This window comes from Manacus candei, unplaced genomic scaffold (genome assembly GCF_025592945.1).
Source record: "Manacus candei isolate 608988 ecotype Guabito, Panama unplaced genomic scaffold, ASM2559294v1 h1tg000022l, whole genome shotgun sequence".
Lineage (NCBI taxonomy): Eukaryota > Metazoa > Chordata > Aves > Passeriformes > Pipridae > Manacus > Manacus candei.
In genome coordinates this window covers 6,342,014-6,367,999 of record NW_026138070.1, presented here as the reverse complement: position 1 = coordinate 6,367,999, position 25,986 = coordinate 6,342,014, and the positions used below count along the sequence as shown (strand labels likewise).

The following is a 25,986-nucleotide window of genomic DNA, read 5'->3' as shown; positions in this document are numbered from 1 at the left end:
CAACTCCTTTCATGGGATGTATTTTTTTACCTGGCCCTAAGGTAAAATTGGGGGTGATGGCACAGCTTCTTTGTGATACAGGCTTTGTTTGGGGCAGCAAATTCAGGAGTTTTGGGCAAACTGATTGTGGTTTTGAGCATCTTTTGGGTTCTCAAGGAGCACATGTGACAGAGGGACTTTCCAAAGATGGGTTTGCCTAAAATTCCGATTCCTCTGGGCACCTCAAGTGGTGGTTTGTGGTGCAAATGCTGGTTACAAGGGGTCGAAATGATTAAGGAGTTTTTGGGAGCATCACTGTGGCAGGAAACTCTGTTCCTGGTTCTTCTCTCGCTGCCCACGAGGTGGCAGGAGAAGGACAGGCCTTTCCCAAAGCTGAAGTGCAGTGATTCCCTCCCGGTCTTGGACTTTTTCCACTTCTGAGGGATTCCTGTGGCTGTTGAGCAATGATTAAGCCTGGAATGGAAGCCGAGATCCGTGTCCATGCATCTCGATTTTAATTGTGGTCGTGTTGTTCCCCGGGGGGTTTTGTGGATTCAATACCATAGGGTTTTTCTGGAGGGGTTTTGGGATATCACTGGCAGATTGTGGGTTTTAAGGCTTGCCTGTACCTCAGTGCTGGCATGAGTGATGTGTGGAGATAATTCAGGGATCTGGGTAGTGGAGAAGGCCCTGCTCCCCCCAGGCTGTCCCCTGCAGGGGGGGGGGGCAGCCCTGAGGTGTTTTGAGGTGTTGGTGGAGTGTTTTATTGAGTCTTTTATTGAGGTTTTTTTGGGTTTTTGCTTTGCAGGTTTGTTCAGCTGGAGAAGAGGAGGCTGAGGGGAGACTCCTCGGGGTCTGCAGCTTCTCCTGAGGGGCAGCTCTGATCTCTGCTCTCTGTGACCAGGGACAGGACCCAGGGAATGGCTGGAGCTGTGCCAGGGAGGTTTAGGATGGATATTAGGAAGAGGTTCTTCCCCCAGAGGGTGGTTGGCACTGCCCAGGCTCCCCAGGGCAGTGTCATGACCCCAAGGCTACCAGAGCTCCAGTAGGGTTTGGACAACACTCTGAGGGACAGGGGGGGATTGTTGGGGTTGTCTGGGATTTGGACTGAATGATCCCTGGGGGTCCCTTCCAGCTCAGGATATTCTCTGATTCCATGATTCTGGCTCAGCCACTTCACAGAAAAATCCCCCTGGCCATCTCTGGCACGGAGCAGATGGAGTGGATGGATTTGCTTGTGCTGTGCCACATTCCCAAAGGATTCTCTCGGGCTGCTCTGCTGCTGAGCCCTGTCTGTATCCCTGTGTCCATTCCCCCAGCCTCTGCTTTTCATCAGAGATCACAGGATCATGGAATTGTTAAGGTTGGAAAAGCCCTCTGAGAACAAGTCCAACCATTCCCCCAGCACTGCCAAGGTCAGCCCTGAACTGTGTCCCCAAGTGCCACATCCACAGGTTTTCTGAACAATTCCAGGGATGGTGACTCCACCACTGCCCTGGGTGCCTGTGCCAGTGCCTGACCACCCTTTCTGTGAAGGAATTTTCCCAGATATCCAACCTGACCCTCCCCTGGCACAGCTTGAGGCCGTTTCCTCCTGTCCCTTGTTCCCTGGGAGCAGAGCCTGACACCCCCCCCAGCTCCCCCCTCCTGTCAGGGGGTTGCAGAGCCAGAAGGTCCCCCCTGAGCCTCCTTTTCTCCAGGCTGAGCCCCCCCAGCTCCCTCAGCTGCTCCTCCTCACACTTTGTGCTCCGGGTCTTGCTCCCCCTCTTGTTTTTGGGGACAGCTGGGTGTCTGCAGTGGGGACAGGATGATCCTGCAGATCAGGATGGACAAGGGTCTTGTGGAAAGGCAGACCCAGGTCTGCTGGGAGTGTTAAAAATGTGGGTGAGGCAAGAGGAGAGGGTGGTGGTGGGGAGCTTTTGGGAGAATTGGAAGGAGAACCTGAAAGGGCAGTTGGGAACAGTGGCTGGTTCAAGACTGTGGTACAAAGGAGAGGCCTGAGCTGGGAATGGTGTGAGGGGCAGGATCTGTCCTGCTCTGCCTTGTCCTCACAGCTGGAGCTGGGAGGTGAGAAGGGAGGGGCAAAGACTCAGGTAAAGGCTGGAGACCTTGATCTGGGATCACTTGGAGCAACTTGATCTGTTGTTTCATAGAATGGAATCACAGACTGGGTTGGGTTTGAGGGACCTTAAAGCCCTCCAGTCCCACCCCTGCAATGGGCAGGGACACCTTCCACTAGCCCAGGCTGCTCCAAGCCCTGTCCAACCTGGCCTTGGACACTTCCAGGGCTGGGGCAGCCACAGCTTCTCTGGGCAACCTGTGCCAGGGCCAAACCACCTTCACTCCTTCCCAATATCCCATCTAAATTTCCCCTCTTTTAATTTAAAACCATTCCCCCTTGTCCTGTCCCTCCATCCCTTGTCCCAAGTCCCTCTCCAGCTCTCCTGGAGCCCCTTCAGGCTCTGAGGATCATTAATGCCCATCACTGACCCCGAGTAGTTTCTGATGACACAAATCCCTGCTCACAGATTTACTCTGTGCCTGGCACAGGTTCCTGCTGGAGCAGCCAGGGCTGGTTTCTGCTGGGCCATGGAGCTGAGCTTCACCTCATGTGGATCTTCTGCCCAGAGTGACATTTTTCCTCCCCTCCAGGTGGTTCCTGATCCGAGGGCTCTCGTTGGACACTCTCGTTGGGTGTTGGTGGAGGGCAGGTCAATGGCACATGTGCTGTGGTGCCAAAAGCCTTCCTGAAAAACAGCTGGAATGGGCAGTGAAGCACCACACTGGGGGGAGCTGCCTCCATTTGTTTCGAAAGTGGAATAAAAAGAATAAATAGTCGTGGTCTGAGCTTGTTTGTTGTAGCAGCTGGAACAGCTGGACTGGTGAAGCACACCCAGCAGGGACAGGGCAGGTCTGGGGTGAGGTGAGGACACCACTGAGCTGCTGCTTCTGGGAGTCTTCCTGGGGTAGAAAATACAAAGACAAAACTTGCTTCCAAACAAGCAAGGACAGGAGGTGGCAGTGGGAACCCAGCAGGGCTCTGGTGGAACAGTGCCTGGGGGAGCTGTTGGCTCTTCCCAGACCTGCTGGGTCGGGGAGGGAAGGGGTTTGTGGGAAATCAGTGGGTTTGACAAGCAGGTGACCTGTGCTGGGTGTGGCAGACCATTCTCATCCTCACAAATCCTTTTTTTTCCCTCCTCAGCCTGTGGAAAATGTCTGGGATCCGAGGCTGTACCAGTAAACATTACTTGGCAGGGTATGAGGGGAGCACTGGCAGGGGAAGGTGTCAGTTCTATAGGGGATCCCATTCCCGGCCATAAATGGGAGCAGTTTCCCCTTCATTGTAGCTGGGATTTGGCAGAACTCTGGGAGCAAACTGCAAGGCAGGTTGGGGTTGTTTCCTGGGATCCATGGGCTCTTCCTGGTGCACCTGCTCGGAGCCAGTCCAGTTATTTTGATGCTGCCCAAAGCCCTGTTTGCTGGTGGGCCCTGTTTGACCCCCTATTGACTGAGCTGTGCTCTGGGACCCCAGGGGACCTCAGGGTGTTTTCCATCCACAGGGCTGGAACAGCAGAGTGGAAACATGGCATTGATTGATTGGAGCCTCGGGACGTGGTTAAATCAGTGCAGGGAAGGGAGGGCCAGGCTTGTCCAGAGCTCTCTGTGTTCTGGGGGAGAGGAATATTTGCTCTGCTGGACAGCTCCAGCTTCCTGAGTGAAAAAGTGGGAATATCCCTCCTTCTTCCTTACAGCTCACTGCACTCCCATCCTGCAGCACTCAGAAACCTTTATAACCTTGTTTGGACCAGAAATTTGGATTTGTTTTAATATGAATTACACAGGGAGGGTTGGAAAAGCCCTTCCCTGGCTCCACAAGCTGCTGGATCTGGTGCAGGAGTTACTGCCCTGACCACTCCAGAGACCAAAGTTTCCTCATTTTCTCCTGGCAGGTAAATTCCAGCCACAAAAACGAGGGAATCTTTTCAGCACCTGTTTGTTTCACAAACACAGCAGTGCCTGGCCATAAACTGACTTCTGCAAGTGCTGCTGTCACAAATCTGCCATTGAATCTGGAAGTTTTTCCCAGTGCAGGGTGTTCCTGGCTATAATTTTGGGATAAATGGTGAAGGATTGGTGCTTTAATTCTTAAAGATATTTAGATCTACCTCTCTCTTTGGGAAAATAGTGATGCTCTCTAGGAGTGATCTGGTGTTTTGTGTCTCTTGCTGAAGAAAATGTCTACTTCTCTCCAAGAGGTCTTGGGTATCTGAAGGTTGGAATTGATGATCTTTGAGGTCTTTTCCTTACTGATTCCATGGTTCCCTCATGTTTAACCCGTTTAAACCACTGTTTAACCTGTTTAGGTTCCATCACTCAGGGTTAATGGTGTGAGGATAAACCAGGCTGGGAGGAGAAGATGGTTGTAGGAACTCCTCCCTGGAAAACGAGGCAGGAGAACTCCAAGTAGGTGTAGCAGGTCCTATGACTTGGCAGGCAGGGAAGGGGATGAATGAGCAGAAACCTTGGGAGAGAGGGAGTAGGGCTGAGATAACAGGTAAGAACAGGGAGTGGGAAGCAGGAGAGACTTGAGGAGCTGTTGGGCTCCGGGAGAAACAGGAGCTGCTGCACTGGGGAATTAGAGGATCTGGGAAGCAGATCTGCAGGAAATCATGCCCTGATTGCTCCTCTGCTCACCCCAAGCCTTGCCTTGCCTTGCAGAAGCCCAGCTGAAGGAGGTGGAGGAGCTGCTGCAGCAGGAAGGGCTGTCCCAGATCGCTCACAGCGCTGCCAGCGAACAGGTCGCCTATTTGCTGGTGGAGAGGACAGCACTGCTGGGGAAACTGGGGCTGCTCCACAGCACCACAGAGGGCATCCAGGTACCTCCTGCTCAGCTGCTCAGGCTGGGAAGGGAATGTCTTTGGGATATTTCTGCAATTACAACGGTTTCTCCTGTCTCTGAGTCCTCAGTGGAGTCTCAGTGGTGAAGTACCTGAAGGAGCTACGGGAAAGGTGGGGAGAGACTGTTTACAGGAGCAGACAGTGCCAGGACAAGGAGAATGGCTTCAAACTGCCAGAGAGTAGCTTTAGATGAGATATTGGGAAGAAATCCTTCCCTGGGAGGGTGGTCAGGCCCTGGCACAGGTTGCCCAGAGAAGCTGTGGCTGCCCCATCCCTGGAAGTGTCCAAGGCCAGGTTGGACAGGGCTTGGAGCAACCTGGGCTGGTAGAAGGTGTCCCTGCCCAGGGCAAGGGGTGGGACTGGATGGGCTTTAAGATCCCTTCCAACCCAAACCAGTCTGGAATTCTTTGATTCTAGATTTCTTAGTTTCCACCCTTGGACATTGGCATTTGATTTGCTCCCACGTCTGCACAGCTCTCAGGGACGGGGTGGGATCGTTGGGGTGTCTGTGCAGGGCCAGGAGTTGGACTGGATGATACTTGGGGGTCCCTTCTAGGATTTTAAGGCCACCAATTCCCACCTACTCCTGACTGTGGCTGTTTCATGGAGAATTCTGGAATTCTGTGAACTGCTGTTTGTCTCCTGAGTGACCAAGAAATGAGGAAGGAGCTGGAGCTGGGGGAAAGCAGGGAGAGGGGGCAAGACCTCAGAGAGGGGTCAGGGCTTGGCCTTCTGCTTTTGTGCCTTTCAGTTTCTTCCTGTGGACAGGAATGGAATCCCACAACAGCTTGGGTTTGGAGGAGAGAGGGACACCCTCCACTGGACCTCACCTTGAACACTTTTAGGGAATTTTTATAAGCCTAATGCCCCTTGTTTTCCACCAAACACAAATTCTCCCCAGTTCTGACACTGGGCACCATTTCTGTGGTTTTAAACCAGGTGAAGGACACTTTGGGAGATCTGTTTTCCCAGAAAACAGTCTCCCTGAGACTGATTATTCCCAGATGATGTCATTGCTGTCCATCCCTGTGAACCAGAAACTGTGGATTAAGCACCCCATTGTTCAGGGGAGCATCACTCTTGTTTCACAGAGTCATTAGAGTCCCAGCAGTGTTACAGGTTAATGGGTTAATTGCTCCTCTTACCCTGTTGGCGGGAATGTGTGGCCTTGCTTGTTCCCAGCTGACCTGTCCCACTCTTGGGATGAAGGGCCATCCCTGTCCTGTCTGGTACAGGGATGAATTCAGCTTTTAGCCAGGCTGACCAAGCAGAACTGATTGTTTTGATGTGTCACCACTAAGGCAGCAAGAGGGGTCCAAACCTGCAGTTTGTGTGGTCGGCTCTGACAGATCCACGGGGAAATATTCTGGGGTCACGGTGTGTGGGAGCTCAGGAACATCTCCAGGAGTGCAAAATATCAGTGACACCAACCTGCTGAGCCTCAGGAACCCTCAGGGATGGTTCATGGGGGGAGCAGGAATGGGTTTGTAAATGGCTCAAAAGACAGGGGAAGGATGGGTTTGGGGGTTCTCATGGATGGAAAGCTGGACAGGAGCCCACAGTGTGTGTTTGCACCCCAAAGGCCAATTAAATTTGGACTCTATCCCCCTGCCCCCCTCAAGTGAGACCCCCCTGCAGAGCTGCCTCCAGCTTTGGGGGCCCAGCACAGGAAGGACGTGGAGCTGCTGGAGAGAGTCCAGAGGAGACCACGGAGATGCTCCAAGGGCTGGAGCCCCTCTGCTCTGGAACCAGGCTGGGAGAGCTGAGGGGGGTCAAATGGAGAAGGGAAACTCCAGGGAGACCTGAGAGCCCCTTCCAGGGCTGAAAGGGGCTCCAGGAGAGCTGGAGAGGGACTGGGGACAAGGGATGGAGGGACAGGACACAGGGAATGGCTTCCCACTGCCAGAGGGCAGGGTTAGATGGGATATTGGGTAGGAATTCTTGGCTGTGAGGGTGGTCAGGCCCTGGCACAGGTTGCCCAGAGAAACTGTGGCTACACCTGAATCACTGGAAGTGTCCAAGACCAGGTTGGATGGGGCTTGGAGCAACCTGGGCTGGTGGAAGGTGTCCCTGCCCATGGCAGGGGGTGGCACTGGATGGGGTTTAAGGTCCCTTCCATCCCAAACCATTCCATGATCCTAAGTCTCCCAGTGTTACTCTGATAAAGGGAGTCAGTCACACTCTGTGCCAACACTCTCTGGGCAAAGCTGAGCCCTCTGACTCTGAAAGGCAGATCCAGGATATCAGAGGTCCCAGCCCCAGCTGCTTCCTAAGGGACAGTGAGGAAGGAAATACATTTTCTTGCTGGTGGCACAGCTCATAGTTGAGATTTCATGGACTCAAAAGGTTGGAAAAGCCCTCTGAAATCATCAGGTCCAACCATTAACCCAGCACTGCCACATTCACCACTGAGCTGTGTCCCCAAGTGCCACACCCACATATTTTTTGAGCACTTCCAGGGATGGTGGCCACCACTGCCCTGGGTGCCTGTGCCAGTGCCTGACCACCCTTTCTGTGAAGGAATTTTCCCAAATATCCAATCTAAACCTCCCCTGGCACAACTTGAGGCCGTTCCCTCTCCTCCTGGCCCTTGTTCCCTGGGAGCAGAGCCCGACCCCCCCCCAGCTCCCCCCTCCTGTCAGGGGGTTGCAGAGACAGAAGGTCCCCCCTGAGCCTCCTTTTCTCCAGCTGAGCCCCCCCAGCTCATCCTCATCAGACTTGTGGTCCCCCCCCCTATTTCAGGTCTCTTCTTGAGCACACTGGGAGGGTTTTAATTGGTTTTAGAATGAAGACCCACAGCCTGAGCAGTTCCAGAGCCTCATCCTCAGGCTGTGCAGCCCCACCAGCCTATGCAGGAGTGAGTCCCCTCTGCTGGGAGCCAGGGAACACTCAGAGCTTTGGGTCAGGGCTGCCTTGTGGGCATCACCTGCCTTTGGTGTGTCCCAGAAGTGGCACTGGAGATGAGGGGACCGGTGTCAGAGAGGGTGACAAACAGCTTTGCCTCAGTCCCATCCCCACAGGGTTTTCTCATTTCCAGGGGAACATTAACCCTTGTGCTTCAGTTCTGCAGGAAAGAGCTGGAGAGGGAGCCTGCAGGAGATCTGGATGATGCTCCCCAGAGGCTGATGGGGGCCCAGGAAGAGCTCCAGGGGATGACAGAGGAGTTGGATGCACCGAGCAAGGAGCAGAGTGCAGCAGGTAAAGCCACTCCTGATTCCTGGTTGTTCTCAGCCCAGCCCACTCAGGGTAAGGTCACTTCCCACCTCTGGGGAGGGGGGGGCAGCCTCTCCTGTGTCCTCCCTGCTTGGAATGTGGGAAAATCAGGTGTTAGCCTGCTCCTTAGGAGATGGGAGTGCAATAATTAACAGTTACAAACCCATTCATTCTGAGACTGGGGCTCTGTGATCCCTGAGAACCAGATCTGGGCTGAATTCCTCTCCCTGGCTCCTCCACAGGGAGAAATTCCTGCCCTAGGAGGGGATGGAGAGGGAATGAGGACCTGGTACAGGAACAGAGTAGCTGCAATACCATGTGCACAGGTTTTGCTGGAGCCCTCATCCCGGGCTTCTCCACATGCACTTTGGGAATGTTACCTCTTTGGGAGCCCTTGGCAAGAGCAGCAGTGATGAAGTGACTACTTAGATTGTGTCCCTTCACCTCATTTCTGAAATAACTGTTGCTGACTAGCCCTTATTTATTTTTAGTATTTTTCTATAAATACTGAAATATTTATGTATACTGAAATGCTGTGGAAGGGAACAGTTTTCTGGAGGGAGATGTGGTAAAGCTGCTCTCAGAGTGGTCCAGGTGCTTTGCTGGACACAGGGGTATGGCTGCTTTTTTGGGGGGGGAGGTTCCTTGCATTGTCCCTGTCATGTGAAAGGTGGGAGTTCAGATTTTTGCTCATTTTCTTTTTGTTTGGGTGGAGTTGGAGTGGCTCTAGTCATAAAGACTTTTTCATTTCTGATGGGTGTACCCAGTGGGAGGGGGTTTGGCACCTGAGGAGGGGCTTGGATGTGGTTGTGGCTTTGGCAGCAGAACATCCTGATTGTCCCTTGTCAGCCACAGTCTCAGTCCTGCAATGTTCTCCCATCCTGCTGGGATTAGGATGGGGGAGGCCACATGGTCTCCACCTGGTCCCACACTCCCTTCTGTTCCTCTGAGCAGATGTTTGTGGTTGTGTTGAGGAGCATCTCGACCTCTGTCCACCCAGGGAGTTGCAGGTACTTTTTCCCTTAAATTCTGAATCCTCTCTGGGTTTAACTTCATCCATCATCTCACAGTCCCTGAACCTGTGGTGCAGAATTCCAGTGGAGAGCAGCAAACTGGGGTGAGATGCCACATCCCAGCCCCACGTGAGGCCAAGTCACTCCAGGAGACTCCAGGTTCAGGTGTCCTGGTGCTGTGTGTGAGGACCTGGCCCTCACCCCAGGAGCTTCCAGGACCTGGCAGCTCCTCCCCAGCCTCCAACCCCATCCCACCCAGCCCTTTAATGCCAGGCAGGGCTGTGCTGGGTGTGTGGATTGATCCACGTGTCCCCAGGGATGGGGTGAGCCTGCAGTGGCAGCTCCAGCACCCGGAGCACGGAGCAGCTCCAGCCTGGGACCCTCAGGGATCGTTCCCTGCACATTCCCTGAGCTTTGTGATCTCCTGGAGTGTCAGATGAATACCAGGCCTTGCCAACTGTGAGTAAGGGTTTGATGCTTTGTGTCTGTGGGGTTTTGTTGTGCTGGGTGTGCAAAACGAGTGTGACATCTCAGGGGTGTCCCCAGTGCTGGATCTCTGCTTCTCCTCCTGACAAATTCAGAGCCAATGGCTCTGTAAATAAATTTATTTGCTGAGAAAAACCCTCAAAGAAATCACTGATCTTTGCTAAAAGACCTTTACTATTTTGCTTCAAGGATAAGTTGTTTGTGTTAGAGGGAATGGATGTGGTTGTTTGGGGCCAATTTGAGCCCAGTTAGTGGGGTTTTGGGGGTTTGGAATTGTGTTTAGTAAAGGGTCTAAAGGATGTTGCAGGGTTTGGGGCTCAGAAGCAGAACTGGGCTGCCTTTATTGTCCTTGTAGGATCAACCCTGAAAGCAGCTGGAGAGAAAGGAATGGGAAAAGAGGGACAATTTAGGGTGTTTGTAAGTGGAGAACAGCTAGAATTTTATCAGCAAGGCTCTTCAGTAAAATACTCAGGTGTCTTTTCAGTAAAATATTCGCTTTGGTGGAAATTGAGGGTTGGAACGAGGAGATTTTCAAGATCTTCTTCCAACCCAACCAATTCTGTGATTCTGTGAAGAGGTTCTTTGCCTTTTATTTTCTTTATTTTATTTTATTTTATTTTATTTTATTTTATTTTATTTTATTTTATTTTATTTTATTTTATTTTATTTTATTTTATTTTATTTTATTTTATTTTATTTTATTTTATTTTATTTTATTTTATTTTAAATTGCACAGCTGAAAATTCCATTATCAGAATCCTGGTTCGAATCAGGGGATTGGGGTTGTGGGTTATGTTTTTATTTTTCTCAGGTTGGGACCAAACAAGGAGAGATGTTTTGATTTTTGCCTGAATAAAAATCAACGTGGAGCTGAAATTTCCCATGGCTGCCCCTTAAGCTGTAAAGGGAAAAACTCTTCCTTCCCTTTTCTGGGAAGAAAACTGTCTCCTCTCTGGTTTTTGGGACACAATTCCGTCCATGTGCTCCTCATCCCAACACCTTTCCCTGTTTTTTGCACTGGGAATACTGGGGGTGTGCATTAATGGGTGTTGTGATTGCACTAGTTTATTGATTCAGCCTTGAAGGGCTGCTGTGCAGCCACAGTTTCCCTGTCCCGGCCATTCCATAAATATTAATGCCTGGAAAACATGGATACAGTAACTGGTTGTGTTCCTGCTTGGAGCAATGAGGCATTTTGTGGTGAAAATAAGGAATTTTTGGGTTGGTTGGGTTTTCCAAAACTTTCCTTACTGTTTGTGAGTCCCATGCTGAGGATGGGAGGGGAGGGATTCTCCATGATCCAGAGGCAAACTGGAATCCCTGGGATGACTGTGGATTGTAGGGGACACAGCACTGCTGCTGAACCTGGATCTCCCAGAAACTGGAGATCCGCTGTGGGAGGGAGAGGATGGTGTTCCATGGGGATGGGTTCCATGGGGGTGGGTTCCATGGGGATGGGTTCCATGGGGATGGGTTCCATGGGGGTGTGTTCCATGGGGATGTGTTCCATGGGGTGTGTTCCATGGGGGTGGGTTCCATGGGGTGTGTTCCATGAGAATGGTGTTCCATGGGGTGTGTTCCATGAGGATGGGTTCCATGAGGTTGTGTTCCATGGGGATGTGTTCCGTGGGGATGTGTTCCATGGGGATGTGTTCCATGGGGTGTGTTCCATGAGGTTGTGTTCCATGGGGATGTGTTCCGTGGGGATGTGTTCCATGAGGATGGTGTTCCATGGGGATGGGTTCCATGGTGATAGGTTCCATGAGGTTGTGTTCCATGAGAATGGTGTTCCATGAGGATGGTGTTCCATGGGGGTATGTTCCATGGGGTGTGTTCCATGGGGATGTGTTCCATGGGGATGGTGTTCCATGAGGATGGTGTTCCGTGGGGATGGGTTCCATGGGGATGGATTCCATGAGAATGTGTTCCATGAAAATGGTGTTCCATGGGGATGGGTTCCATGGGGATGAGTTCCATGTGTTCCACAAGGATGATGTTCCATGAGGATGGTGTTCCATGGGGATGTGTTCCATGGTGATAGTGTTCCACGGGGATGTGTTCCACAAGGATGTGTTCCATGGGGTGTGTTCCATGGAGATGGTGTTCCATGGGGATGTGTCCCATGTGAATGTGTTCCATGGGGATATGTCCCATGTGTTCCACAAGGATGATGTTCCATGGGGTGTGTTCCATGAGAATGGTGTTCCATGAGGATGGTGTTCCATGGGGTGTGTTCCATGAGAATGGTGTTCCATGAGGATGGTGCTTCATGGGGATGGGTTCCATGTGTTCCACAAGGATGGTGTCCCATGAGGATGGTGTTCCATGAGGATGGTGTTCCGTGGGGATGGGTTCCATGTGTTCCACAAGGATGGTGTTCCATGAGGATGTTCCCACATGGAGTGTCTGTGCTCCTGCCCATGGACACCTGTGTGTGGGGGCTGCCTGGGGGCCCTGATGGAGCTGGGGCAGGTCCAGAGCAGTGACTGGGGGGACATTAGACTGTCATCTCTCCCCAGGGGGGTTTCACAGGGGCCCATCTTGGGCCCTGTGCTCTTCAGCATGTTCATCCATGACTTGGACGGAAGGCTGGAGGGGACACTGAGCAAGTTTGCAGGTGATCCCAAAACTGGGAGGAGCTGTTGAGTCCCTGGAGGGCAGAGAGGCCCTGCAGAGAGACCTGGGCAGATCCCAGGGCTGGGAATCACCACCCATGGGAAGTTCAACAGCGGGAAGTGCTGGATTCTGCCCTGGGATGGGGCAACCCCGGATGGACGGACAGACTGGGAAGGAGAGGCTGGAGAGCAGTACCAGGAAAGGGCCTGGGGGTGCTGGTGGGTGGCCAGTTGGCCCTGAGTCAGCAGTGCCCTGGCAGCCAGGAGGGCCAAGCCTGTCCTGGGGGCATCAGGGAGGGGATTGTCCCGCTCTGCTCTGCCCTGGGGCGGCCTCACCTCAACATTGGGGCACTCTGGGGGGACACAATGTCAGGGAGAGATTGAGCCATTGGAGAGTGTCCAAAGGAGGCAACAGAGATGGGAAGGGCCTTGATTTGAAGCCGTGTGAGGACACTGAGAGCACTTGGTGTGTTCAGCTGGAGAAGAAGGGACTGAGGGGAGAGCTCAGTGCAGTTCCAGCTTCCTGGGGAGGGGCAGAGGAGGGGCAGGGACTGAGCTCTGCTCTGGGAGGACCAGGGACAGCACCCGGGGAAGGGCTGGAGTTGGGTCAGGTTGGATCTCAGCAAAAGGTCCTTCCCCCCCAGGGTGGTTGGGCACTGCCCAGGCTCCCCAGGGCAGTGGGCACAGCCCCAAGGCTGCCAGAGCTCCAGGAGGGTTTGGATGATCCTCTGGGGCACAGGGTGGGATTGTTGGGGTGTCTGTGCAGGGCCAGGAGTTGGACTGGATGATCCTTGTGGGTCCCTTCCACCTCAGCTGGGATTCAGTGACCAGTTTGTCCTGTCCTGTGCTTTTCCAGGCAGGACTGAACTGCAGGAGGCCATGGAGCACAACAGCCGGCTGGATAAGGAGATCCTGGCACTGCGGGCGCGGGTCCAGACGCTGGATCTGGAGAGGAAAGCATTCCTGGAGCTGGTGAGCACCCACCCACCCCCCTCCTGCTCTGCCATGGCCCTCAGGGGTCTCGGTGGGGCCAACAGCCCTGGCTGGCTCCTGGAAGCCATTCCTGCTCCCTGACAGCCCTGGCTGGCTCCTGGAAGCCATCCCTGCTCCCTGACAGCCATAGTTTGGCTCCTGAAAATCATCCCTGCTCCCTGACAGCCGTGGTTTGGCTCCTGGAAGCCATCCCTGCTCCCTGACAGCCATGGTTTGGCTCCTGAAAATCATCCCTGCTCCCTGACAGTCCTGGCTGGCTCCTGGAAGCCATCCCTGCTCCCTGAGAGCCCTGGGCTGGTTCTGGAAGCCATCCCTGCTCCCTGACAGCCCTGGCTGGTTCTGGAAGCCATCCCTGCTCCCTGCCCTGCCCTGCCTCCCTCCTCCCCCTCTCTGTTCTATCCCCAGTCTTTCCAGGGCTGCTGTTTGGCTGTTTTGTGGTTCTCAGAATGATAAAATCTGGGAAATGGGCAGAATAAATTCCCAGGAATGCAGCTCTGGAGCCTCCTCCCTGCAGGAAGAGTTGGATGCTCCTTTGGACACGAAGGGGCTGGGTGGGCTCAGACTGATGGGGGGCTTTGGGACACATTTTGGAGCAGGATCAGCTCCAAGCTCCCTTAGCCCACATTTGCCCCAAGTCAGGTGGATAAACAGAGGAAGCAACACACCCACCTTCTCCCTGGGACTGGGTTAGAGTCCAGTTCAGCTAAGCTTAGCCTAAAACCCACCAGCAGCTGCTTTTAAATCTGTTTTAAATTGATGCTGATTTTTGGTCCCTCTCAGCCTCTTTTAATGCAGCTGCAGTGATTGATTTGCTAATTTAGTAGGGGTTTTCCTAAGGGAATGACTTCCTATGACATTACTGCTGATGTAACACATCCAGAATCCTCTAAGTGCCATCTAGAATTAAGGAACAATTAAGGGACTATCAGCAAAATAGTTCCTCACTGGGATTGCCAACAGGGAAGGAATAAACCCAGTCTGTTTCCTATTAAAATGTGTCATTTGGCACAAAATCTGTGCCTGTTCTTATCTCCTAATCCCTCCATATCAGCCCTTCAGCAACCTGGAATTGTTTTGGCCATCCCAGCACTGGGCTCTGTGGTTTTCTTGCAGTTCTCTCACATAAAATGGGTATTTTTGAATGAACACAAATACCTCTGAGGAGATCTCACCCGAATGATATTTATCAGATAATATCTTGAATTAATTTATTGACATAAAAAAAATTGCTGTTTCTTCCACATCTTTCACCTCAGACCTTGTAGTTACCAGACAGTTCGTTTCTAGGGCTGCCTAAAAATGTGATAATATAGTAATAAAATTAATTTAGTTCAAATTCCTGAGTTTATTCTTTTTTAATTCCAAATAATATTGCCTTTGCTTGAGGACGTTGCTCCTTTCAGTCACTATGGGTACATATGTGTATATATGTTTAAATATATTTTAATATTTAATATTTATTATATTTATATATCATATAAAGATATATAATTATATATAACAACACAGAATATATTAATATATATTATTAAGAAATTATTAAGGACAAATATTAATAAATATTTTACTGAATATCCTCTAATGTTTATTATTTAATGTTTTTTATATCAAAATATGTATTTTGATATAAAAATATATTTCAATATCTATAAAAAAGAAATATATAGAGACAAAAAAATACAGATACATGTGAGATACTGTGTTCTCTGTGCAGAAAAAAATGCAGCCAGACTGAGATCAGTTCTAACTACAGGTTAAGCTAAAAGCAAATTCCCTGTATTCCTTGGGAATGGGGCTTAACTGTTGGCACAGAACTTAAGAAACCCACAATTTTAAATTTAGATGCTTAAAATGCACTTTATTGCCAACAGTTCTGTGTCCTGAAATGTCTTTTCCTGCCTGTGGGTCGTGGAGTCAGTGCCTGTGGTGGGAGCAGCTGCTGCCAAGAACAGAATTCCATTGATCCCATGGCAGAAGGGCTGGAAGGTGTCCTGGGAATCAGCAGTTGGGGTCTCACTGCTCAGTACAGGGGGTGTTCCGTGTGTGGGTGGTCAGTGAGTGAAAGAAATGAAGGATAATCACCCTTTAATGCTTCATGAGATTCCCCCTTTTCCTGCCCTTCCTCTCCCAGTCCTCTGAGTCCACCCAGCTGGAGCAGCCATGGGATCCCAACCACTCCCTCCGGATGAGGAATGATAATAAATTAACGATAAAGGTGAAAATAATTTAGAAATTCATTAATATTGATAAACGTGCAGTTCCTCTACAGCGAATTTGGGAGGGGGGAATCTTAATCTTCCCCACGACAGAGGGATGAACATTCATGGAAAATCCAAGAGAGTGGTTTGTCCTGCAGGTGGAGCAGCTCAAGGAGGAGATCTGTGAATACCAGAGGAGTGAGAGGCCGGGGCAGCCCCTGCCCGAGGAGCCCGGAGCAGCCTCACTGCAGGTATTTCCAAGGGCATTTTGTTGGGCATTCCAGAAAAACAGGATCCCTCTGCATTCCAGGCCCTTCGTGGGCTGGGCTGGGAGGGTTTGCTCCCGTGGTGAGCTCAGGTTGTGGAGCTGATGGAGCTCATGACTATTTTATTTAAGAGGGACTCAAGTGGCCTTGGGGTCACTCTGAGCTCACACGGGAAACACGTGGAGCTGCTGGAGAAAGTCCAGGGAAAACATGGAGCTGCTGCCAGGGCTGGAGCCCCTCTGCTCTGGAGCCAGGCTGGGAGAGCTGGGGGGCTTCACCTGGAGAAGAGAAGGCTCCAGGGAGAGCTGAGAGCCCCTTGCAGGGCCTAAAGGGGCTCCAGGAGAGCTGGAGAGGGACTGGGGACAAGGGATGGAGGGACAGGACAAGGGAATGGCTTCACATTGGAAAAGGGGAGATTTGGGTGGGATATTAGGAAGGGATTCTTGGCTGTGAGGGTGGGGAGGCCCTGGCACAGGTTGCCCAGAGAAGCTGTGGCTGCCCCAGCCCTGGAAGTGTCCAAGGCCAGGTTGGATGGGGCTTGGAGCAACCTGGGCTAGTGGAAGGTGTCCCATGGCAGGGGATGGAACTGGATGGGGTTTAAGGTCCCTCCAACCCAAACCACTCTGGGGTTTCCTGATTTCAGTCTTAATTTTCTGCTAACTTTGGATTTCCTGCAGGGCACTCGGGATGAAGGGAGGGCTGAAGATGAGCATGGGGCAGGAAGAGCCTGGTCCTCCTTGGATCAGGAGGATAGAGATCAGGGGGGTGAAACTCTCCATAAAAGGTGAGAGGGGCAGGAATCCTTCCCCTCTTTTACTTTCAGGGGTTCCTGGGGCTGTGGATGCTGCTGCTCTGTCTTGGAGGGGGATTGAATTGTTGCATCCTTTGGAATATTCTTTGGGACTTTGTTCCTCTGCCCCCAGGTGGGAGATTTTGGTGCAGTCCTGAAGGTTCTGGAGCCCCCTGGTTGTTTTCTGGCACTTCCTCCACTTTGCTGCTTTCCTAAAAGAACAGAGTTGGGCCTCTGGGGCTCTGTGCACACAAAACTGTTGTTTCCAGACCTGTTTTGGTGCTGGGAAGTTTTCCCTGGATTTGGTTGCTCTTCAGGGCTGCACTGGAACACTTGGCTTTCAACCTTCAACGTGTAAACTGGGATTTTTAAGGGAATTCAAAGCTTTGCTCTCCCCTGAGCTGCTCAGGGAGCTGCTGCACCTCTTCCCGTAGGTTCAGGGAGGAAAGGGGGCTGATCCCATCCCTGTGACTCTTTTCCCAAGCCTCTTCCCACCTCAAGCAGCTGAATTTATTGGCATCCTCATGCCTGACCCTTTTTCTCCCAGACCTTCCTTGTGTAGAGCCCATCACCCTTAATTCCCACCTGATTAAGAACAGGCACAGGCCATGCTGAATGTGAGACTGGGGATCAGCAGGACAGGAATGTTCCACAGTGAGGAGCAGCCTGGCTTTTCCTCACTGGTGGGAAGGTTGGGATGCAGTTCTGGCCTTGCTGACGTTGGTTTTGGTGTGTAGGTGCCGGGAGGCAATGGAAAACATGGAGGGCAGGAATTCCCAGCTCCTGCACAAGCTGCAGAAACTGGAGCAGGAACATGAGGATTTGGTGGAGCGCAATGAGGAGCTGGAATCAATCCTGGGAGAGACTCAGATCCAGACCAAGCAGGAGAAGGAGCAGTTTGAGAGCGAGGTGGAGGGACTGCAGCAGAAGGTGAGTGAGGAATGGGGCAGATTTCTCCCTGATTGATTAAATAAAATGATGTTTGACCTGGACCTGTACCCTCTGCATTTAGTTTGACAAGAAAAACCTGCCAGTTCAGAAAAGAGGGGAAAAGGAGGAAAGCAGGGAGTAAATGACACTTATTTGGAAGTGCAGATTTCCCAGTGTTACAGGAGCATTGTCTTCTCCAGCTCCTGTCCCCCCTCGCAGAATCTCAGACTTGTTTGGGTTGGAAAAGACCTTAAAGATGATCCAATTCCACTCCTGCCATGATCAGGGACACCTTCCACTATCCCAAGTTGTTCCAAGCTCTGTCCAACCTGGCCTTGGACACTTCTGAGGATCCAGGGGCAGCCACAGCTTCTCTGGGCAACCTGTGCCAGGGCCTCCCCACTCACACAGCCAAGAATTCCTTCCCAATAGCCCATCTATCCCTGCCCTCTGGTGGTTGGGACACTGTTAATAGGACAAGTCCACTCAGGTCGTCCTTTGACTTCGGGAGGTGGATAGAAATCCTTTACTATTTGCATGGGATGCTCTGGGAACCTTTGGGAAACCCCAGATGTGAAGCAGCACCTGGAATATCTGCTTTGCCAGATCCATGGGGCCTCCTGGCAACCCCTGCAGGGCCACCTCCATCCCCTGGGCAAGGATTGAAGCTTCTCAGGCTGCTGCTGCTTCTCTCAGGGTGGTTTAAACCTCAGTTTTAGGGAGGCATTCTCCATCCCTCTGGAGCAGCTCTGGGAGGAGCACATTACACATTGTCCTTCCACAGCCCTTACACATTGTCCCCATGGCACCCTGGATTTCTGGGAGGAGATTTTAGCCCCCCCTAGGTTTCCAGTCAGGACTGACATGTCCTTGCACTTGCACACAGTGCAGGAGGTGGTGCAGGGGTGCAGGTGTATCCCACATGGATGCTGGAGCAGCTGTGCATCCCCAGGATGGATTGTTCAAAGGAAGGGACCAGGAATTCACTGTCAGCAGCCTCTGGCTGGGAGGGAAAAGCCTCTAAACCAGGCTGAGGACATGTTCCAGTATCTTAATGAGGATGCCAATGACACCATGTTCATCTCCTCTCTCCAAGGAGCCAAGGGCTTGCCCTGGAATGGGATGGAAAAGGGTCTGTCCACCATGGTTGTGCTTTGGTTTAACTCAGGGCTTGTTCAGCTCACACCAAACTATTCCCCACTGGAGCAGAACAAACACAACCCTCTGCAAATCAAACTGAAGAGTTTGGACAAATCCCCCCTTTGGTCAGTGGATTGTTAAACAGATCCCAGGGAACGTCATGGCATCGAGTAACCAAGGAGATGGGAAGTATTTGGGCTGGACTGGAGGCTGGCAGGGCGTGGAGGGGAGCTGGGATGGAGGAGGAGATGAGTTAACCCTTGGTTAGATCCCTCTGCTCAGACAGAGGGGGCTGAGCTGCACCTGCATCCCCAGGGGGGCTTTGGGAGCCTTGGAGGGGAGCAGGGAAGGGCTGGAGCCCAGGGAAGGCAGCACTGCTGGGGTTTGCCAGCCCTGCTCCATGTGGGAAGGACTTGGGAGATTTCCATGGGTTGGCACAGCTCCAAAAGCCTGGGCTGGCCAGGCTGTGACTCAGGCCCAGGACACAGGGGGAGGATTGTTCTGCTGCTGGCACAAAGGAAGGGCTCAAACAGTGGTGGCTTGGAGGGACAATGGGCAAAATGATGGAACTGCCTTGCTGGGCATCAACTTCTGAGCAAAGGCTGGCTGGGGGTGAGGAGGGGAGGCTTGTTTTGCCTTTGAGATCTCTTTCATAACACCAAGGCCTTGCTTGAACCCCAAACTCTCACGTAGTCATGCAAGAGGAGGGGATTTATTGCTCTTTAGCTCTTCTGTGAGAGGTCTGAGTGTCTCACCCCACTTTTAATACCTCTGAACACCTCTAGTGGGTCACTTCTTTGTCTTAAAATCCCAGTATTGCAGCAGCTTTGCTGGGTCTGAGAGATCATTCCCTGCTGGGAGCTCCAGCAGGGCCAGAATGTGCTGGAGCCTGTCAGGGAGAGCAAAGCTCCTGGGCTTTGATGTCCTGCTTTGGAAATGGGAGATGGGCTGGGGTTGGCAGGGATTTGGAACTTCTTCAGCTTTGGGTTGCTTTGGGAAGCAATTCCTCCTTGTGAGGGTGGGGAGGCCCTGGCACAGGTTGCCCAGAGAAGCTGTGCCTGCCCCTGGATCCCTGAAGTGTCCAAGGCCAGGTTGGAGCAACCTGGGCTAGTGGGAGGTGTCCCTGCCCATGGAAGTGGATGGTCTTTGAGGTCCCTCCAACCCAACCCATTCTGGGATCCCGTGGTTCTGTGAACCTGGATTTCATCTGCAGCTGGATTTCACCTCCCTCCAGTGTCCCTGCTCATCCAGGGACAGCCTGGCTTGGGCAGCTGGACAGCTGGGGAGTTTAGAAATGAGAAAACCAGCCCAAACTTGATTTCAGTCATAGGGAGGTGAAAAGGAAGCTGCTGAGGGCCCTGCTGGCAGGGGAGCAGGGGGATTTGGGAAGAGGGTCTGCAGGAGCCATGCCAGGGAAGACAAGCTGGGCTGCTCCTTTGGGATGTCCTTAATTGTGCTGCTCTTTTGAGCTGCTCCTTAGTTGAGCTGCTCCTTTGGGATGTTCCTTAACTGGGCTGCTCCTTTGGGATGTTCCTTGGTTGGGCTGCTCCTTTGGGATGTCCCTTAACTGGGCTGCTCCTTTGGGATGTTCCTTTTTTGGGCTGCTCCTTTGGGATGTTCCTTCTTTGGGCTGCTCCTTTGGGATGTTCCTTCTTTGGGCTGCTCCTTTGGGATGTTCCCAAGCTCCTTGAGCCTTTTAGAACTGCAGGACACATAATCCATCCCAAAGGATCCCCCCAAGGGTAGATGTGCAGAGTGAGCACTTGTCCCCACAAACTCCTGCCTTCCAGAAGGAGCTTAGGGGTCCCAAATCCCGAGTCCTTGGAGCCTTGAGGGAGGGATTGACAACCTTTGAGCAGTGGAGGGACCAGGACAAGTCTGGTATGAATATCTGCTTGGATAAATCAGCTGTAGACACCAGATCAGTGATTATGGGGTCAGAACCACCTTTTGGGGGTGGGTAGAGGTGGAAGGGATGGGTGGAACCACATGGAAGTGGGGTGGTGTTGTATCCCTCATGGCAGCACCTGGAACCCACATGGAGAAGCCCTGGAGCAGCTGCCAGTCACAAAGAGCTCAGGAAAACTTCACCACCCCACAGCTCCTGCAGCCCCTCACCCAGCTCAGGTGGGCAGTGAGGACACTGCCCTATAACACCCCCCAGCTCCTGGAGGGACAGTGAGGACACTGCCCTATAACACCCCCAGCCCACAGGGACAGTGAGGACACTGCCCTATAACACCCCCAGCCCACAGGGACAGTGAGGACACTGCCCTATAACACCCCACAGTTCCTGGAGGGACAATGAGGACACTGCCCTATAACATCCCCAGCCCACAGGGACAGTGAGGGCACTGCCCTATAACACCCCCAGCCCACAGGGACAGTGAGGACACTGCCCTATAACACCCCCAGCCCACAGGGACAGTGAGGACACTGCCCTATAACACCCCCAGCTCCTGCAGCCCCTGACCCAGCTCAGACTGGGACAGTGAGGACACCACCCCTCACCCTGGCCTAGAACCCCAGAGTGGCTGGTGGGTCAGAGACCCCCCTGGAGAAGATAAAACCAAAGACCAGAGCAGATAAAACCACAGGTATGTGTTTGCCACGTGGCCCTGCTTCTGGACATGTAAGAACTGGTCTTCCACAGGATCCCAGCTCTATAAGCTGTCTCTCCCTCTTCCCCCTCCTCTCTTTCTCCCTCTGCTTCTCCTTCTTTGCTCCTTCCTTAATGCTTGATGTGGCTTGGAGCTGGAGGGATTAAATCTTGACTTAAGTCTTGTGGATTGCTTGGATCTTGACTTAAGTGTTGTGGATTAATATGTGCTGAGTTGATATTGTAGTAGAACATTTTTCTAGCTTTTTAAACCTTTGTCAAGTGCCCTTATTTTCTCCCCTAAATTAATAAAGGTACCACTTGGGACCAAGCCCGTGGCTTATTCTCTTAATGCCATCTCAAGGTATTAAAGAACCCTATATATTAAATATATATGTATATAATAATATACATAAATATATTTTAAATAAAACTCCTGGCTGAGCCTGTGAACCCACAGCTCCAGAGCTGGAGTGTCACAGGGCACTGCCACAGCCCTGGGAAGGAGGGTGACCTCCTTCCAAGGTGTCAGGAGAGCACCACAACCTGTGAGCACTTTGAATTTGCACCAGGAGCCTGGGTTGTTTCTCTCCTTTTGTGGGGCAATTCCTTCTCTTTCTGACTTGGCCTTGGGTGGCTCCTTCCCCCTTGGAAGCAGCAGGATGAGAGCTGAGAGCTGATGCCTGTGCACAGCCCCTCCTGCTCCTTCCTTCCAAACGTGGGGCTGATCCTGGAAGGGCAGCACAAGGAGCAGTTTAGCAGGAGTTCTGCATTTAACTGTGAGTCCTGGCTTGGTTTTAACTCGTGGTTTGTCCGTGTTCAGATCACCAGTTTGGAAACAGAGTTGCTTGAGGTGCAGAAGAACAGAAGTGAGATGGACAGGAAGGAGCAGGAGGCATCTGGAGCACAGGAGATGCAGGAGGTGAGAGCTTTCCCTTGGGAAACCAACTGCTTTGTTTAGGGATGTCTTAGGGAACATCTGAAATGAGCATCTCAAGCGACTCTCTCCTGGGGATGCTCCTTATCAGCATCTCCTGGGAATTTGGAGTCCCTCAGCTCCTGGAGACAGAGGGATGTTTTTGGAGGAAAGGAGCCAACGTGCCCAAGTGATCTTCATGAAAAGTCACCTCCCTCAGGAGCTGGTCTGGCCTTCAGCTCTGCAAGCTGAGGGGTTTGTTGTGAGGGTGAAGGTGTCACCTGTGTGAAGGTTCTCAGTTCTTGTTTAGGGTTCAGTGAAACCAAGGGGTCTGTAGGTACATTTAAAGCTGCTTCCCACCAGGTCCATTTGTTCCCAACGACTGGATCTTCCTGATGTTTCAGCTAGACAGAGCTGCTTACAGGTGGGAGAGGACCTTCCCAAGGGATCTTGGTCAGTAGAGGCTCCAGGCCTTTGGAGAGGTCCTGCCAGCCCTGGGAATGAGATGCAGGAATCCCCCTGGAAATTTTTGAGAGTCTTTTTTTCTCCTTTCTGTGTTTCCTAGAAGACACATTTCCTGTAATTTGTTTTTCTTTGGGTAGAATAAAGGATGCTGGAGAAGAGACTCCTAATGTTTCTTATTCTAGATGTTGGAAAGCTGTCAGGAAACCATAGACAAGTTGGGAAATCATCTGGGAGAGCAGAGGGAGAGGAGGAGGCAACTTATATCTGAGCTTGAGCTGCTGAGAGAGGATCTGAAGGCTGAGAAGGGGGTCCTGGGCAGCCAGGTATGTGGGACTCCCTGAACAAGCCAGTTCCCTTTGGATGCTCCATAAAATCCAGCAGTTCCCCTCCAAGCAGGTGATTTGACTTGGTGCTTCTCTCCAGTTTGAAACCTTTGGCAGAGGGTTTTCAATCCATCCGTTTTCATGGTGCTGTCTCTAACTCCATCATTTGTTTTTCACTTCAGTGGATCTAATCCCAAACCAGTAATTCCAACTTTGCAGCCAAACCCTAAATTCTCTGGGGGGCAGAGTGGGAATTTTCAGACTCAGGTGTTTATTGCAGGAGTCAGAACAGCCCAGAGCCACAGGAGGTGACATGAACATCCTGCTGGGATCCCTCCTGGGATGTTCCCCAGGGACCTCAGCACATTTTGCTTGAGGCAGTTTAATTGCTAAATCCACTCCTGGGGGATTCTCCCTGCTGGGAATGTTGCTGGAGCTCTTGGCTTGCAGCTGGGCCACAGAGGAGAGACAGTTTGTGGTGCCAGCAAAACTGCCCAAGGGCTGGACAAGGGCTGGAAATTAGGCTAAAAATCCAGAAGAGCTGCAGATCCACAGCCTGGATCAGGCAGACCTGAGGGAAGGTGGAAAAGGGGGGGTTCCATCTGGGATAAATCCCACATTTTAGCTCTGAGAGGCCTTAAATCAGCTCTGAGTCCAGTCACCTCCTTGAATGCAAGTAAAAAACCATGGAATTCCTGAGCTGTTGGCACAACTCCAGAGACACAGGAGTTGCTGGAGGAACAGTGGCATCTACAGGCCAGGGCTTTGTCCTGCTGCAACAACTCCACACTGCAAGCTGGGGTGGAAACCAGGCCTGCAGAGCTGTGGATACAAACCAGTGCTGGTGGGAGAGGGGGAGGAAAGGGCTGGAAAGGAATTGTGTGATGTGGGGGATGCTGGGGGAAATGGGAAGAGTCCTTTTTAAACCCTTGCATCCCAATAGTTCAACCTACTCATGGACCATTGGATCAAAATCATCCATCCCTGGAAATCTGACTGGAATTCAACCACCAGCTGCTGGTGGCTTTGCCAAAGGAGGGACTGTTTTTACTGTTTTTCCACCCAAGGGATCATGGGGTGAGATGATCCCATGATCCCCTATGTTAGACTGGAACAGCCTTTAGCACAGAGCCCCTTTTGGGTGGCATTTCTGGCTTCCCTTTGGATGGAGCAGCTGGATTGGGATGAATTGTTTCCCAACAGTGCTGGAAATGAGCTTGGCATGAAATCACTGGGTTCTCTCAGCTGGAATTGTCTTGTTTTCACGAGGTTTTTGGACATTTGAGAGGAGGAAACTTTTCCTGAGCTTGTCCTTCGGGGGGTGTTTCATCCACTGACTCCTGCTGTTTCCTCTCCAGGGGTTTCCTGACTCCCAGTTGGAGCTTCCAGGCCACAGTAACACCTCCCCTGGTCTCCAGAGAGCATCAGCCAGCAGGGATCTCGTGGATGTGTCCCATGAGAAGCACAAGGACAGTGCTTTGTTAGACCCAGAGGTGAGGCATGGAAGGAAATCCTGGTTGCCCCAGGGCCTGGAGCAGACAGGAGCTGCTGGGGCTCAGATCTGAGTGGACTCATCCTGGTGGAGATAAGACCACCTGAAATCAAACTTCCAGTGCTCAGGAAGAGCTACTGGTGAAAAACCTGTAGGAATCAATGTTTTTGCTGGTGTTTAGTGGGGAGAACAGTGTCTGAAGGGTTTGGGTTCACCACTGGAGATATTAGTCCAGGCAGGTTCAGGTTCTGATCCAGCCTGGTAATTCCTGTATCCTGACACATTCCTGCTCTTTTGCCCCTTTTGTTTTCTTTTTATTAATCCTGGTGAAGATAAGACCACCTAGAATTGAACTTCCAGTGCTCAGGAAGAGCTATTGGTTAAAAATGTTTAGGAATCAATGTTATTGCTGGTGTTTAGTGGGGAAAACAGTGATTGTGTGGGAAGGATTCGGGTTCACCACTGGAGATGTTAGTCCAGGCAGGTTCAGGTTCTGATCCAGCCTGGGAATTCCTGTATCCTGACACATTCCTGCTTTCCTGCCCCTTCTATTTTCTTGTTGTCTTCTCTTCCAGTCTCAGGTTTGGGGGCAGTTTTGTCTGGTGTTTCAGCGTGGGGTGACGTTGGGGGTGGAGAGCAGCCACCCCTGGAGAGGATTTTGGGTAGTCTGGACAGGGGATCTCTCTGGGATCCAGCTGAATCCACACCTTTCCCAAGAGCTGCTGGTTTTGTCAAGAGATTTGGCACATGCTGTAAAACCTTGGGAGCTGCAGATGGGCCACAGTGGGATGAAATCAGATAAAGAACCATGACTTGGTGGTGGTTCACACACAGCTACTGCCCCTGCAGGAGGAAGGACTCCAAGAACTGGGATAATTTAACCACAGAATCACAAGCTGTGTCTTGCTGGAGCCCCCAGATTGCCTTGCACTGGCTCAAAAGATTTCCATCAGAGCAAAGGAAATCCAAGTCCTGGTGTTTTCTGACCTTACAGGCCTCTGAAATCCTACAAGATGAACAGAGTCACAGAGAGGAGCAGACACAGGAAGATGGAGATGCAAAGACCTATGAGGAACAGATGGCTAAAGTTGTGTTTTTGGAAGAACAGATCAAAAGCCTGAGGGAGGAACAAGAGCTGCTCTGGTAAACCTTCCCAAGGCCTGTGGTATTTTCTGCTCCTTGTCTTTGCTGACTTAAAATTTCTGAGTCTTTTCTGACTCCCTGTCCTGGAGAGAACAGGCCCAGCAGCTTGGTGTCCTTATGGGATCAGTGTCTGATTTTGGGGAACTCCCTCAATGACATGAGGAGCAGCCAGGAGCAAACCTTTCTTCTGCAGCTGTTACAGGTTCTGAGCAGACTAAATGAGAGCTGTCCTTAGGGAAGAGGATTTATCCCTTGGAGTTGGGTGGTGTTTGGAGTAAGAGGGTCCAAATACTTGGACTTAGTCCAAATATTTGGACGAAGGGGGTCCCAAAAAAGCTCCAATCATGGGTTTGGGCTCCTCAGGGCCAATGGCTGCCAGCAGTGGTGGTCCTCATGCTGCTGTGGATTTTGGGAGTCCCTGGAATTCAGGTGTCCTTGGAGAGTAGGTGTCACCAGGTGTTGATCTGACTCCCCTTTTTCAGTAGTAAGGAAAAGCTTGGATTAGATCCAGGGTGATTACAGTCAG

The 25,986-nt window shown here is 51.7% G+C and overlaps 1 protein-coding gene across 1 annotated transcript in view; it reads left to right on the top strand.

Moving 5' to 3' along the window:
• The window catches only part of CCDC30 (coiled-coil domain containing 30), a 41,376-nt gene that overhangs the window by 3,283 nt on the left and 12,107 nt on the right, over positions 1-25,986 (top strand). The window contains exons 4-13 of the mRNA XM_051786124.1: positions 4,699-4,856; positions 7,941-8,076; positions 13,062-13,177; positions 15,555-15,647; positions 16,340-16,446; positions 17,190-17,382; positions 21,945-22,043; positions 22,685-22,825; positions 24,184-24,318; positions 25,312-25,460. Of these exons, the coding sequence (XP_051642084.1) occupies positions 4,699-4,856; positions 7,941-8,076; positions 13,062-13,177; positions 15,555-15,647; positions 16,340-16,446; positions 17,190-17,382; positions 21,945-22,043; positions 22,685-22,825; positions 24,184-24,318; positions 25,312-25,460 (1,327 nt within the window). The remainder of the gene's footprint in view (positions 1-4,698; positions 4,857-7,940; positions 8,077-13,061; positions 13,178-15,554; positions 15,648-16,339; positions 16,447-17,189; positions 17,383-21,944; positions 22,044-22,684; positions 22,826-24,183; positions 24,319-25,311; positions 25,461-25,986) is intronic.